The sequence below is a fragment of the Balearica regulorum genome, chromosome 1 (genome assembly GCF_011004875.1).
Source record: "Balearica regulorum gibbericeps isolate bBalReg1 chromosome 1, bBalReg1.pri, whole genome shotgun sequence".
In the NCBI taxonomy this organism is placed as follows: domain Eukaryota; kingdom Metazoa; phylum Chordata; class Aves; order Gruiformes; family Gruidae; genus Balearica; species Balearica regulorum.
The window spans coordinates 125605720-125622637 of record NC_046184.1 but is presented as its reverse complement, the minus strand read 5'-3'; the positions used below and the strand labels follow the sequence as shown (position 1 = coordinate 125622637).

The 16918-nt window shown below is 37.0% G+C and overlaps 1 protein-coding gene across 1 annotated transcript in view; it reads right to left on the bottom strand.

Moving 5' to 3' along the window:
• Window positions 1–868: 868 nt before the first annotated feature.
• Window positions 869–16918, bottom strand: part of CFAP47 (cilia and flagella associated protein 47) — a 360776-nt gene continuing 344726 nt past the window's right edge. The window contains exons 63-64 of the mRNA XM_075774464.1: window positions 11697–11865; window positions 869–1214 (exon numbers count right to left, since the gene is read on the bottom strand). Coding sequence (XP_075630579.1) covers window positions 993–1214; window positions 11697–11865 — 391 coding nt within the window. The 3' untranslated portion in view covers window positions 869–992. The remainder of the gene's footprint in view (window positions 1215–11696; window positions 11866–16918) is intronic.

The following is a 16918-nucleotide window of genomic DNA, read 5'->3' as shown; positions in this document are numbered from 1 at the left end:
TATCTAAGATTTTGAAGTGTTATGGGATGAATAAATCAGGATTCTTATTTTAGACAAAGCAAAGATGTCATAATTCATGAAAATTGCCAAAGCAAGAGAATCTGAAAGGCATTCAAGCTATTTTACCTTAGCAAAATTCACGTATTTTCACCCTAGGTTTCTCATTAGAACTTACATCTGTATTGGTACTGTGCTGGTTTTGGCTGGGATAGAGTTAATTTTCTCCATAGTAGCTGGTATGGGGCTGTGTTTTGGATTTGTGCAGAGAACAGTGTTGGTAGCACAGGGATGTTTTTGTTATCCCTGAGCAGTGCTCACACAGAGCCAAGGCCTTTGCTGCCTCTCACCCCACCCCACCAGCGAGGGGCTGGGGGTGCACAAGGTGTTGGGAGGGGACACAGCCAGGACAGCTGATCCCAACTGACCCAAAGGATATTCCATACCATATGACGTCATGCTCAGCATATAAGGCTGGGGGAAGAAGAAAGAAGGGAGGGATGTTTGGAGTGATGGCATTTGTCTTCCCAAGTCCCCGTTAGGCGTGATGGAGCCCTGCGTTCCTGGGGATGGCTGAACACCTGCCTGCCCATGGGAAGTGGGGAATGAATTCCTTGGTTTGCTTTGCTGGTGCGCGCGGCTTTTGCTTTACCTATTAAACTGTCTGTAACTCAACCCACAAGTTCTCTGACTTCCACTCTTCTGATTCCCTCCCCCATCCCCTTGGCATGGGAGAGTGAGGAAGTGGCTGTGTGGGGCTTAGTTGCTGGCTGGGGTTAAACCATCACATATACATAAACTGTTATGTAAGCATCCAAAATCCCTCATAGAAAAATAAGAATATTTCTAGAGCTCAGGAACTCTGAATCTTCCATATAAAGCACGCAATCAATATATATCATATCTATTAAAAAAAAAAATAAAACCCCCATATCCTTTTTTATCTTCAAAATTTATTTGACAAAAGTGTCCTCCCCCACCAAAAATATAACTGATCACAACTTTCTCTGTTTTGTCCTCAGAACCAAAGGTGCCCCCTTGATTGGTGAGGATACTCCAGTGGTTGTAAGTTTCAGATTTTCACGTAAAAAATTGCGCTGTCGAACTGTGGCTGATGTTATGTAACTTCTAGTAGATACAACTTTTGCTGGCCTTGTAGGTGGTACGGTCTGTGGAGGCAGACCATTGATTTCATACATCCACTGCATTGATTGTGTCTGAAAATAATGAACAGAGACAGAAAAAAAAAATCAGTGATCAAATACCTTGAAAACTTGACAGTGATTTACCATGCTACATTGATTTCAAAAGATATTTATCCTTTTCCATATAAGGTAGTGGAATAACCCAGAATTATAGTTGCACTCCTGGAACACAGAGAACTAAATCACATTTAACTTTATTCAGGACAAGGCATAACAAAGATGAGAAATTTAGCTTTCTGGCTGATCTAAAATTCCTTTTTTATTTAGTAAAACCCATAGCTCTGTATGTTGTTCAAAGGTAGTTATTCCATTGTACAATATAAATGCCTCAGGTTTATACTGTAGGATTTAATTGCAGCTCTGGTATTGGTAATAATGGTATTATCAAATGGTGGAATTTTTGCATTAAAATAATGAACAAAACAAAGAGAAAAGGACTCTGAGTATGCACAAGAGAATTCCAGCTCCATGTTGAAATCTCTAGTTTGAAGAATATTTATGTGAATTGAAAATGACACTCTTCATTTGCTTTCTGTTTATAACTGATCTCTAGGAATGGAGCATATGTTTCTATGTCATGCCTTGTAATGCTTGAGTATTTGATTCTTACTGAGTACGTGATTCTTATTCTTACCACAAATCCCATCTATCCATACTTAAGGAGAATTATTTCTATGCATATAAAGGCTATACTGCTGTCTGTCCCACGTTTCATTTGTGTTCTGAAATAGAATTTTGGTTTGCAGATCTTTCAGTCCTTATTCTTTCAAACTGTACCACTTTGATTCTTGAAAGCAGATCTTTACTCCAAGTCTTTAGCATTTTCCTGTCATTACATCTAGGAAAAGTTTTATTCATGGTTTTTAGTTTTCTGTTTTTCTTTTCTTTAAAAAAAAAACCAAACCAACAACCAAAAAAAAAAAAACCCAACAGAAACAAACAATGGAAATATTACGAAGATTTCAAATGATGTGTCATTATGTCCAGCTTTGTACCATGCAAAAGAAAGACAAAGCATTGCATGCCAACTTTAGGCATACGCTGTCATCCATTTCTTTGCACTCAGTGACTGGAAATCCCAGGGTTTATGTTTGGGCCTTTTTTTGCTTCCATGGCAAAACTTGTAGGGAAGACTTAGTAAAAAATGTGGCATGATGTAGGTCTATTAAAATATATTCATACAAGTGAATTCTTTTTTTTTTATATAGAACATAGAACATAGTGCATGTACACAGTACATATGTATGTAGTACACAGAATACACCAGACTTTATGACTTTGCAGCCTCAAAGCGGCAGAGCTACGTTAAATAAGTGATATTTCTAAATTCCCAAGATCTTCCTTTCCACATTTGGCACAGCACTGCAATCACACAGCTCTGCTGCTTGTGGTTCTAGAGCAGGTTTGTTGATGCTAAGGCTTTTGCATCATGCTGCATTGAGCTACAGAGACATAGCTTATAAGGTCACCTTTCTCTCCTGCTACAAGTCATAAAGATTTATCATTACAACAACAGTTGTGTTTTGTGTAATTCATCTCTCACTTAAAACTAACTTAATCCTTAGAATAATCATTTGTGAATACAACCCTTACACCTAACATCACTGTCATTTTTCATCCAAGGAAACAAAAGGTCAGAAAGGCTGCATATACTCTCAAATCGATCTGGAAATCAGTGCAACAGTCAACCTCAAAGCTCATGAGTTTTTTCCTCAAGCATTTAGTTAACAGTCTAGCTTCCGACATGAATGGCGTGGTGGCCCATTTCCTCATTCCAGTTGGAGAGCTCTGCCTCTGCTTTGCTGCTGGGTATGTCAGTACACTGAGCAGATTTGGCCTATAGAGAGGAGAAACAATATCCACACAAATTGTGGCAAATTTTCACATAGCAGACATGCTATCAACCATGTCCAAAACATGGTGTGTATATTTGTCTAGTTATTTATTGCACTCTGTCAATTGATTATGGTCTAGGTAAAGCACTACAAAAGCCATAGGGAAGAACAGTCAAATTTCTCCATCTCAAACTCTCTCAACAGTTATCCCATAATTATAACAAGATAGAGAATAAAAAGGATGTTAAAGTGGCTCTCTGAGTTTATTAAGTTTTGTTAAATATCAATTTTATATTTGGCACTGAAAAAGTTTGGATCAATGATGTTTACCTTTGTTAACTTTCATATGGTCCTTCCTATTGTTCTAATTGTTACCCTGTCATTGCTAAAGTATATTTAAGGGATATCATTACAAGCAGTTTTGCATTCATGTTGCAGCTATTCAAGAGGAAGAAGTTTCAGACCATTACACTGTAAATCCTTTGGCACAGGCTTTGGTCTCTGCTATGCATTTATACAGTATTTACACCATTTCACGTATAGGCTGCACACACATGCAGAGCTCTTAAATATCATCACCATATGAGTCTCTAATTGTGGTGCTTCTTGTTAGACAACTGTTATAAACCAGTATTTTGGTAACTAAATATATACTTTTCTGTGCTAATGTTGAAATAATAGGTGACATTTTGCTGTGTATTTTTAAGGAAAGGGGGTTTAAAACCTCTATTTTAAAATTGGCAGTACTGATTGTTACCTAGTGTCTTCTGAATGAATTGCCTTATTCAAATAAGATTAGTAAGCATAAGATCTTAATAGATATTTCACCATGCATGCATAATTTTTTACACTTTCATTACTATCCTGTTAAAATCAAAATCTAATTTAAATTGAATATTATTCCTGTGTAAAACAGGCAGATTAACTCATCTTTATTCTCAACCTTATTTAATACTGTGAATTGATCTAGTAACTATTGCCTCTAAAGACAAAATCCAGCAAAAGCAGGTGTGACATGGACCAACATCAGTATCTTATGTCCAAAGATAAAGTTGTCATTTAAGAAAAGTAAATCACTCTACAAAGTTAGCTAATTGTTTTATTAACCTCAGCACAAGATGAAATGCTTTATCTTTCTTAAGTAAGCCAGATGAACAATTCAGTTTAAAGAAAATTTAACCTCAGGGTCATATTCACTTTGTGCAAGTCTCATTGATCCCTTCAAGGTCAGAGAAAAGATCTGACAGGTGTTTCAGCTAATGATTTAAACTGAGTATCACGTTACCAAAAATCATTTCTTTTCATGAAATCTACACATATTGTAACTTTACTGTCTACAGTGTTAGTAATTGTTTGAAGTGGGATTTAAACAGAAGTGGTGGGCTATGCCACTTTCTCAACTTCATTTATCATCATCGAACAACTGATATAGCCTTCTGGATAGTAATAACCTTTTGCTAATTTTCTGTTTGCTATACAAATATCTTATTGTATGTTCTCTGGGGGGAAAAAAAAAAAAAGTTTGTGCCTTGGCTTGGTAAAAAAAGCTCCCTATTCTCATGCTGCTGAAGCCTGTGTCAGATGTAGTTCTGTGGAAGGAGAGATTGCTCTTTCCCTGATGGAAACTCACTGGGTTCAATGGGGAAAATGTTGTGGGCATTATCACATGAACACTTTAGACAGGATACATCAAGGTAGAGGAAAGAAAAGAAAAAAAGAGCAATAACAACAAACAAACCCCAACCTAATTTATCATCTTGAACTACGGTAGTCCATCTATTGTAAATCGTGCTATCATCCAAGACAGTTGGAGATAGTCATTGTGAAAAAATTGTGCATTTATGTACCAATTTACTGAAAGAAAGACTTTTTTTTAATTCAGCATTTCTGCTAAAGGGGAAAAAAGTGTTACACGAATGGAAAAGAGGTACTGTAACTGTCAATATAACTTGGGTTAGTGCTTTGTTTAGCACTAGAACCATCTAGAACTCAGTAATTTTCAAGACAACCTAGAATTCAGTAATTTTCAGAAACCTTTAGACACCCACAAATGTCTATTTTACTAGAATACTTAACTTGCAAGGGCAAAATATTAGGTTTTCAAATGCTGCTGAAGTCTTAAGTATTTTCTTCAGGATAAGGCTGTATAGTTTAACTACAACAACTATTCTAACCAATACGACAACTGCAGCAAGAGCAAGTCTATCAAGTTCAGAATCTGTGCAAGTGCCTCAAAGCTGCTGCTTTGGGTTTCCAGGTCAGACGTATTTCAGCAAAGGGAAAGACAGATCAAGTTTGAGACTTTTCTGGAGTGGTGGAGAGGTGAGACACTTCGAAAGGTCATCTATATATGAATATATAATTATGCTAGAATATTTGACTTACAAGCTGTATTTACTTGCCTAAGAAGTGGGTCAAAATTTACCAAGTCAGAGGAACTCTTCCTCTTTCTATGCTTAAGCCAGTGCAGTTTATTATATCAAATTTAGAACAATTCTAATACTAGTACTGGTAGTAACAGTCTAAAGATGAAAGTATTGAATCTACTACAATCTACACAATCTACTAGAAGAGAAATATAAAAGAGACTCTCTGTTAAGAAGATATATCTAATGTAAACATAGGTGTTTCAGAATCCCAGGGTCCCTGCAATGCATCTCTCTGCCTGTTTAAACACGCAATTTAAGAAGGACCAGACCATGGTCAGAATGTCCTTGACAGTTTGAGGGAGGATTTATTGTAGAAATGAATGACTTCCCCTTATCAAAACCTCAAAATTCCTGATGACTATAATCTAATTGACATGTGAAGAGAGTAATAATTGGGCTCACCTGTAATGGCCATCTGCAGAGCTAAATCTTTCTGAGAAACATTTTGAAGACTTCAAAAATGAGATGAGATGCATGCCGCCACTTTTTACTGAATATCGTAAGTTATTCAAGTAAGTTATTTAACCTCTGAAGTAATTTCTTCAGCAAATATTGGTAACAGACACCAAATAATTTATATAAAAGTGTATTTTTTTGGTATTCAACCCATTCTTACAGATATCTCATGATTCATAGGATTAATCTGCAGACTGCAGATCATCCATGTCTATTCACTCTAGGCTGGAAGTGCTACTGAGATACATGCTAATTAATAGCCAGAAAATTCTATGTTAGGAGGGCGTTAAATGTTGGGAGTAATATCAGTGTATTGGGTTTGCGTGGCAAGGTTTTGGTAGTGGGGGGGCTACAGGGGTGGCTTCTGTGAGAAGCTGCTAGAAGCTTCCCCTGTGTCTGACAGAGCCAATGCCAGCCGGCTCCAAGATGGACCCGCCACTGGCCAAGGCCAAGCCCATCAGCGCCTCTGTGATAACATATTTAAGAAGGAAAAAAAAAAGTCAGAGAGAGCTTTTGCAGCGAGAGAGAGAGGAATGAGAAGATGTAAGAAACTCTGCAGACACCCAGGTCAGTGCAGAAGGAGGGGCAGGAGGTGCTCCAGGCGCCGGAGCAGAGATCCCCCTGCAGCCCGTGGTGAAGACCATGGTGAGGCAGGCTGTCCCCCTGCAGCCCATGGAGGGAGGATGAGGGGGTGTAGAGATTCCACCTGCAGCCCATGGAGGACCCCAGGCTGGAGCAGGGGAAGAGTGTGAGAAGTCCTCTCCCTGAGGAGGAAGGAGCAGCAGAAACAACGTGTGATGAACTGACCGTAACCCCCACTCCCCGTCCCCCTGTGCCGCTGAGGGGGGAGGAGGTTGAAGCCGGGAGTGAAGTTGAGCCCGGGAAGATGGGAGGGGTGGGGGGAGGTGTTTTAAGGTTTGATTTTATTTCTCATTCCTCTACTCTGTTTTGCTTAGTAATAAATTAGATGAATTCCCTCTCTAAGTTCAGTCTGTTTTTCCCATGACGACAATGAGTGAGTGATCTCTCCCTGTCCTTATCTCTACCCACAAGCCTTTCGTTACACCTTTTCTCCCCTGTCTAGTTAAGGAGGGGAGTGATAGAATGGCTTTGGTGGGCACCTGGCCTCCAGACAGGGCACAATCAGGAATTTTAAGGTAAATGGTATTCCAATTATCTTCCAAACAGTGTTACCTCAGGAAAGTCCAAATAAAATTTGCAAGAATTCCAAATAAGTTAAAACACAGGAAATTACAGATAGTACATCCAATATTCCCTGACCCTTAATTTATATTGCAGTAGTGACAAGCAAAAAAATCACTGATTATGATCAGTGTATACAGAATGAAATTAAACCAAACCTTTATGTGAACTGCAGAGGGGAAGAACAAAGGCAAGAAAACTCATGAATCAAGATAAAGACATTTTAATAAGTGAAGGAAAGAGGCTGGCGGGGGGGGGGAACAACAAAAACCAAGTGATGCAAAGGCAGTCACTCACCACCTCCCACAAGCAGACCAATGCCCAGCCAGGGTCTGAACAATTTCTCATGAAGATGGCTAACAATAATTTTCTTAGCTTAGAGGAACATTTCCAGATAGAATTAAAGGTGGCTTAATTGACTCCGTAGTTCAAATATTAGATGTTTCACAGCATTGCTTAGATGTAATACAATCAATATCCTTCAGGACTGGCAATGGTCTGAGTATCCTCATAAAGCAATGGTTCCCATATTGTTATCATCTTTTGACATTATGAGAATTATAGTTTCAATAAGCAAAGTAACCTTTCCTTATGCTTGTGAATAAAAAATTTTGAGTATTGATTCTGCATTCAAAATCCAGTGTTGCCAATTATAAGATGTGCTGCTGCCTGTAATGAACTCTCTAGATCTCTGCTTTTAATTATAAAACTCAGGTCAACATCAACCAGTGGTGAGGGACACAGGTGATGTCTTACTTAATGTGAAACCATTTCAGTTATTAATTTTGTTATGTTTTTCCTTGCTCATTCTGTTTAAGACATACAATTTAGAATAACATTAAATTATGGTAATTAACAAATCTACCAGGAACAATGCAGAATGTATTTTCACCAAGCTACTAAATATGTAATAGTACTGTTTGCTGTTAAGATATGCAAGTTTGCATAGACAAGCTTAGAGAAGCTGCACCCGGGTATTGTGGCTTGCACAGTGCATCATTTATTTCCAGAACAGCATGACAAATGGTTTTGATATGCTATCATCCATAGGCTAAGTTAGTGATTATTCAGTAATAAAGGTGCACAAGCCTGACTTCTGGAGGTCTTGATAATGTTACCTGCAATCTGGTTTACTCTGACATCTATTTTATCATTTAAGACTTATTTCTGTGTGCCTTCTGCTTTAAAATATCTCCGAAGTCTCATCCATGAATTACAAAGCAATTGCTTGGGTCTCTAGCTGAATTCAGCACAGTGCAAGCAAATGAACTGTAAGCCAACTTGAATATGCCCTTTTCCAAGGATTCACCAGCCTCCTGGCTGCTCTGCCTTGTGCCTGGCAGCGATCCCTGCCCCAGGAATCCTCTGCAGAGCATCCCCCTGCTCCGGCTGCATCCTGTCGACCCTAAGCTCTGCCCATTTTCTGGGCAGCTTTACCAGCACATCACTGCCTATGTCTGAGATGTCAGTGTGGCTGAGGAAGTCTTTTTTTTTTTTCCTCACAGCACTTTATAGCTTATCTAAGAAGCGTGCTCTCTAATTTATCATTAGTGGCAATACATTTTTATTCAGTTAGAACTGCACTGTTTATGAAAGCTATTATAGATGTGGAAGTTTCATTATGGAATAATACCTGTTTAAAAATGCTCTTCATGCATCATGTCACTGTTTCTTAGTTGTAGCTCGACTAGATTATGAAGTTTTCTTTCCCAGGTACAGAAACAAGCATGATTATTTTCTTTACTGGCTGTTTTTTATATTTCATTCTTTAATCTACAGAATTTTTTTAAGTAATTTTCTGTGTCACTTTTACAAAATTAAGATTCCTAACAGCTATTCAAATAAATAAGTGTCTAACTTCAATTGTTTTGATGTGTAGTTGACTGGGAACAGAAGTTTTAATGATGGTTAAAGAACATTTAATTGCTTCAGCAAAGTAATTAAGGTTCTCTGCTATTAATAAAATCTACTGTAAGTATTCATGAATATTAAAGTCTTAAAGAATCCACAAAATATCCCATGAAGTACCTGATTCGTGTGCAGAAAATATAAATGAGGCTACATTATTTCAATTATATATATACACATTCAGTTAATAAAATGTACACACTAAATTCTAGTAAAGACAAATTTTAATCTCTTAATGCTAATTAGCTCCTCAGGATTGGGTTCTCAGCAGGACAACTAAACCAAAAAATTTGCATGTACAATATTTGTGTTTAATGTTTTCAACAAATAAGAAAAAGATGATTGTAGGATCTTTCTCCATAATCCCAACCTCCCGTTTTACTTTACAACACAATTGTAATGACCAACATAAAACAAAGAACTTACACTGTCTTCTCTGCTACTTTACAGCCTAATTATCACTGTTCATCAAAGCACACAAAAATGACAGCTCTGCTACTCACTATTCATAGAATTTAATAATAAAAATATGTTAGTGTTAGTGTTTTCCCAGGAAAATGAAAGGAAATTTTACAGCAAGAGTGCTGTAGTCCTTTACTACAACAACAGCAGAAGAGAGGTGACACTAAAAGAAAAGAAACTTCTTCATTGCTTCTAAAAATAGCTCAGAGCCTCAGCCAGTATATTGGCTAGAAAGGATATGTGCAAGAAAGGCTCTGCAGTGTTAGGTCCAACAATACTTGTCTTTCACCACCTCCGTTATTATTCCCCAAATAAGAGCAATTTAATACTGGTTTTGCAATCTAACTAAATCTGTCTCCCTCAGGTCACTAATGAAAATTATTTCAACTAAAAGGAAAGGCAGAAATGAGTATCTGGTATTCTCCACATGTAATCAAATCTTATTTCAGGTCAATGTTGAGAGCGCAGCAGCAGAATTACACACAGTCGCGGATGCTCTGGCTTACATGAGAATGATAGGAACGAAAGCTTGCATGGAGAGGAAAGGAGGAAGTCTGTGTACGCAACAGGACTACCAGCAAGAGCAAAGCCTCATCAAAACTCCTGAAACAGCTTCATGCTCCAATTAGCGTAAGAAAGAAATATCTCTAACATAATGTGATGGTGTGATATTGGTCAAAAAAATTGCACTTGTGGGCATTAAGAGTCCTCAATGTATTTTTGAACATAGAGGAATAGATTGGACAAGATGTGATCAGATATATGTATGTAATATGTATGAGTGACTTCCTACGCCCACACACAGTACCAAAGGCAGAGATGTAAAGAGCCATCTGCCTAGATCATAACTACAGACTGAGGTGTGAGTAGATGTAGGTTAAAAATCAAAATGCTCAAAGTCCTTCTGTACGGATAAATTCCTAAAAGGAAATTTTGGATTACTGATTGAGTTCTCAGAGAGCTAATAATAATCTTCAACCATCAAGTTCATCCCTTTCCAGACAAATTCATTATGCTAAAGCTCTATGTTAGTGATGGAAGTTAAGCCAGAGACATACATGTCCAGCACATTTACATGTGTCATGCCTAAAAACAGGAGTTCAGTTCCAGAACTACATTAGAAGGTTCTGAGCAATGTAGATGTGTCATACAGAATTATGTCAATACAAAATAACAGAGAATAAATTCAGTCAGTTATTTTCTTTTTCAAATGGAAGAGCGATAAGCATCACTGCTGTTTATGTAAAAAGACTAAATTGATCAAATGTCTATTACGGTAAAAGAAAACAAGTAGGAGGGATTGAAGGGCCTTCTTGTTTTTCCAGGATTTCCATTTCTTATTCACTGTTGTACAAGTTGTCACTCAGAGAGATAAAACACTATAGCTATTTTCTATGCATCTTTTTATCAACTTTGTTTTGACCGTCTTAATTTTTAAATCAATATTGCTTTTTCACTTCTAATATAGTAGCCTGAAAACATTGTCAGCATGCAGTGAATCGATTTAAAGTGCAAACCATTTGTAGAGAGTTTGAGGTGTTTGCTGCTACTGTATGTTTTTGACAAAGTTTCCTTTTAAAGAATGACTTAAAACTTGAAAATTAACTCCTGCAGTAATAAGAACATTTTTACTATTGAAGGAATAACTGTTTTGAAATGTTTCCTGACATTCAGAATTACAGAAGCTACTTGGCTACAAATTCTTTTTGCTTGTTTTGAAGCTTGTTTTAAAAAAGTAATTCCTGGCTTCATGTTCTGAAATTCTGCCTTCTACAGTTTAGTATCTAGCTTCTAGTGCCTTTGATCCTATGAGGTACAATACAAATAAAATCAATAACCTAGGCCTCACATATTCAATTATTCATACATTCTCCACCAGTTCTTAACATGATTATTTTGAGTCTCTATGAAAAGTCATTCTGTCCCATAGCCTATGGAGTTGGGGCTAATATATCAAGATAAGTATCTGTCTCTGGTGATGATAGCAAAGTGATAACATAGAAAATAAAATAGAGTATGCTTTTCCAGCTTGTCATGAGTTAGTTCTCAGAATTTAGTTTTATTCTTGTCCATAGTGAAAAGCAGTAAAATAATCACAGTGCATGCATTTGTGTGCTTCAGTGCTGCTTTCCTGTATAGGATATGTTTATTTCCTTCCACTCTTTAAGGTGAATTTGTGTATTGCGTTCAGGAAGGCTTACCTGAATTACAAGTGTTGCTGTATGCTTCTTGCCGTACATCCTTGGCTTGAATCCCACCGTTATATGGGTTCCCACAGTGCCTGCTGGAAGAAGTTCTCCAGCTTGTGGCAGCACAAGGAACTCGGGATCGCTGCCGGCCAGGAAGTGCGCAGTGAATGGCTCTGGGTTCCTACAGAAAAGCACAGGAGGCTATTGTGCCTTTTGCGGTATCTTAATACTATTTATCTACAATCTAATGTTTAGTCCACCATGTGGCAAGACTCAGGAAACTTGGCAGCCCATGGAATGCATATAGAATATTACTAGCATTCTTACAGAATAAATATTCCGTAGTAATTATTTACATTAGTTTATAAATATTTATAATATTTATACACAGAGACCTGCATCCTGGTATTCCATTTCCAACATGCTTACATGCTATTCCAAATATTATAACTAGAGAATAATGATAGCATTTACCACTAGAAAGAAAAGAATCACCTGACCTGTAAAGATATAATAATAAATAGAAATAAATTCCATGTCAGAGCAAAAATCCATTTTCCTATTAAAAGCCCCTCACTTTTCCAATCTCTAATCAAATAAAACTGACAAGCCGCCCATTTTATTATATTTTATGACTGGAACTGAATTTGCAATCTGGTGGAGTGTTACTAGATTGGGAGGGAGTTCTGAAAGCCTTGAGATGAACATATAGAAAATAATAGGTTTATATCATCATTTTCCACATTTTTCATATCTTATTAACTAAACACTTTAAGATATTGCAATAATACTAACAATTAGGCTCCTCTATTGATATTATTGTATATCTCTTATCTGAAAGAATTTCTATAACAGGTACTGCAGATCTTCTCTAATTGCTAGTTTCATGGAAGTATTGTTGCACCCATAGAAAATGTCTTATTCCTGGTAAAGATGGTGGCTGAGGACTACAAAACAAATTTAGGCCAGTCCCAGACTGAAGCCTAAGATCCTCAGGGACTCCTTGCCATAAACTTTCTCAGCATGAAAAAAGTATAATTTTTTGTATTTTCCAGTCAGGCATTCTCCTTTTAGTCTTTATACGTGTCACTGAGGACAACTCTATCACTATCTGTATAGAAAGAGAACGAAGGAAATTGAAACTAGAAATACAACGGCATGGTCAAAAAATAATCCACAACACCCTGCCACAGTACAGCAGGACAAGTATCATGCATGCTTAGAGGGAACATATTTTTAGTTGATAAATCTTGAAGAATGAAAAACTAACAGCATCTCAAAGAAAAGCTGTTCAAATCTGTTTATTCATAGATTGGCACAGCAGAAATAACACTGCTTTTCAAAGAAAATACGCACAAAGAAGTGAAATTTAATATTTTATGACAATTCAGATCTCTACGGAAATGTCCCATATTTCCTGGGCAAATGTTATTCGGTGGGTGGAAAGCTGGGTCTATGTTACCTTGTTTAAAAATAACTCTCCTTTGGAATATGTTCTCACGAAAGATTTTCTTAAATTCAAAAGACCCTCATGATAAAAAGGTCACACTGTACGTTTGTAGAAACAAATAGTGCAACTGCAGAAAACGGAAACCAAAAAGCTTCTGCCTCTTCAAAAAGATTGACTGACATTTAGCAGTGCCATCAGACTTGGGTACATCAGCAGCGTAAGCCTACCTTTCCCTTTAGGTGACAGCAAGGTGCGCAAAACTACGGAATGTCTGAAACTACGCTTCAAGTCTTGTGACATCAAACTTCTGCTGACAATCTCTTTTCATGGTGCCTAAATTTGTGCAGCTGAGTTTATAGCCCTGGGCCATAAGCACTAATCCTGCTATGGCCTGAGTTCCCATCTATGTGCCGTCAAAGCCTTGAGTATTCACATCTCTGTTTCCCGCAAGGACTGCTCAGCGGTGAGTGCCTAGAGCATACCTGCCACGCACAAAGGGCAGGCGCGGGATGAAAAAGAAGTGATGCCTCTTAGACTGAGTAGCAGAGCAAAGCGCTCATCAAAAACGCCTGAGATGAATATTCAAACCCTGGTTCTGAACACAGGTCTTCGCTTCCAACATCATTGCTCCATAGACTAGATTTAGAAATATTTTAAGACAGCTCTTTCTTCATCTCCTGTGTTCAGTCTGTTTTCTGTTAAGTAGTTAGGGATGATGACTCCTACCTAATAAGCACTTTGTGTCTTCCTAAAGGCATACAAGAGCATGAATTAGACTACAGATGCAATGATGCTAAGGGACATGAGACAGGCTGCGTCCATGGAAGACACAAGAAAATAAGGACTTTATTCCTGCAGAAATTGCATCTTAGCAGGGTATGATGCAACAGTAGCTTTTTCAGAGACCGTAAATGTTTTCTCAAAGCAGTTAGTGAGAAAAAACACAGGAGAAATAGCTAGAGGTTTAGTTCTGACAAGAGGACCAGACAGTCTGTGACAAAATCTGTCACAAAACTGGTTTATAATTGTGCACACAAGATATTTGCCAAGTCAGAGAAAAAATCTTATTGCATCAATCTTGTCAGATTTTAATTTTTATAAAGAAAAATGGAGAAAATCTAATAAAAAATCATTAAAGAAAATCTGCATGCTTCTTGACAGCATTGGCACAAGGTACTAGAGGCAGCTATATTTTTTTTCTGCGTTGAGTAAAATATATATAAACATACACACATACATACTTACATGAACAAATATAGTCACACCTAAAACCTGTCCCTGCCCTGCCAGCAGTTATCAACAAAAGAATCAAGACAGTTACTAGATGCAAAATGTTCCTCAAAGTGGGAGCTATGTCCAAATAAGGAAAATAGGAATTCTGGCAAATTAAATATATAGCCATAATATGATAGGCCAGCAAGGACTCTGATGAAGATATGGCTAACAGTACAAGAACGAGCAATTAAAACCTTACTCACAGTCAGAAACAGGACCGTTTCACAGTCCCTGTAGTGCTCATAAATCATGAATTTTTGTTTTAAAAATATATCTAAAGATGGCCTCTCAAGAGAAAACAAGCAGTGTTTTCACTGATGTTCAAGTCAGGGAGATGATCTGGTGGTCTGGCTATCTCACCAGCATAAGTAAATTGCTTGTCATTCTCATCTGTAGTACAGAGAAAGCTGGAGATAAAATTCCCACAATAGCACCTGAATTTCAGACATTACTGTTTTCAGTGTCTGTATATTTAGTGTGTAATTAAAAATTAATAATTATGTGTTTTAAAACGATCAAAAAATAATTCCTCCTTCTTGATTACTGCTTCAGGTAAAACAGCTCTGAAGTTAACGTTTGGCTCATCATTTCTCAGCCATGAAGGACAGTGATGAGGCAGTCTATATTTTTTCAAGAAGGCTTTTGTTTAACTCAAAGGTGGCAGACACTAACATACTCGATAATATTTAATGATGTGTAGAGTTTTGAAAACACATACAAACCAAGCACAAATGAGTGAGTAAATATAAGGGCAGAGGCCATATAAACCAGAGAAAGCAAACGTGTGTCCCCGCCTGCGTGTTCCATAACTCCTGTCATAACGGTTTGATATTGCCGTCAGACAACATGAACTCTGTCCTCACTCAAATAATGAACATGAGTAAATATTAATTTGAATGTAAATAATAATTGGACAATGAAATCCTGGCAACCAGGAAGAGCTGAAATTGGGCTACATATTTAGAATTACCCCTTTAATCTTGTTCTTAAATGGCATTGTTCTTAAATAGCAGCCTGTGCTCGTCAGTGTTCTCATGTTAGATAATTTTCATGTTAATAAACTAAAACTAAAAAACCACCTTATATCTTCAATTAAAGAAAAAGCTTAAAATTTATATTCCCATAGAGATCTCACTGCAAAACTTATAAAATACTCACCAAATCTGAAAATATAAGCCTTTATTAAATTACAGCTCAAAATAGCTTTAATGTTTATTCCTCTCTTCCTCAAACTAGTGAAGCAGTAAATTATTCCTGTAGAAATTTATTCCTTTACAAAACTCAGCATTTTGCAAACTACACATAAAAAAACCTGCATAGAGTTTCTGATTTTTTTTTCAATAAAACAAGAATAACAAAATGTCTTAATCTGTAAAGTATGTAACTGCTTAAGCAAATAAGGGATACAGTTTGAAAACTTGCAATGTGCTTCCAAAAATAGTTAATCATAACTAAACTTACTTCTTGTAACTTGTAGTTAACATCTCTTGCATGACACAAGAAATTTTGATTATTATGTAGTGAAGTTCTTTAAACTTAATAACTGTATGAAGTTGTCAAATTTTATAAAATCATTAGTGATAGTTTTTATGATTTAGATAATTTCTTTTTTTTAAAAAAAAAAAGACAATGGAAAAAAACCTAGGAAATCCTCATTATTTATCAAAATTGGTTATGTTTTGTACCAAACCCAACTCTGGTTTAACTGACCACTCTAAATCCTGAACTCTGGACACCAGAAGAGATTTAACTCCAATTATCGCTCTATAGCTTTGGAAAAACTGCTTCAGCATTAAAAGACTTTCAAAAAATACGAAGAAACACTGCATGACAAATGACTGTCAGGGAATGCTTTACCACATATCACACCACTTTTGTTGTGTACATGTTGTAAAACCAAAGCAGGTGCTAGGGTTTTTATCTTCACAAAATGTTAAGATTTCTGTCTCATTCCTGTTCTACCCAAGGGTACTGTATTTGCTGAATGGTAAACTGACTTTGCCTGCTAAAAGCGGTCCAGGTGACATGGGTAGATACAGCTCCTGGCTAAATGTGAGACATGTCAGGTATTGTATTATTAGGAAGAATGACCATAACTTTTTGGAAGCTCTGCTGCATGCGTGCCATTATCGGTATTTTCCACTAGTCTCCATTCAGACTCCAAAAAATGGAGCTCAGTCAACATTTGTTCTTTGCAGCTGCCACTATGTGGGAGATGCTAAGATAAAGTACTCTAATTACATCTTTAGAGTAATGGTAGAATTTTGCAGAATTGGTAGCAAAGAGATTGGCATAGGAATCCAGCCCTGTAACATGCGCGGCGACACGTGAGAGAGAGTGAGGAGAGGGTGCATGTGCTGAGAACTTAATGAATGCATTTTCTTGCAGCATACATAATTCTGGCTTATGGTAATTCTAATGAAAAACAGCAGTAATTACAGTAAAATAGAAATATTTCTCAAAGTTGTAACTGTAAATATTTTTTTGTTTTCCCCTTCACAATTAGGGA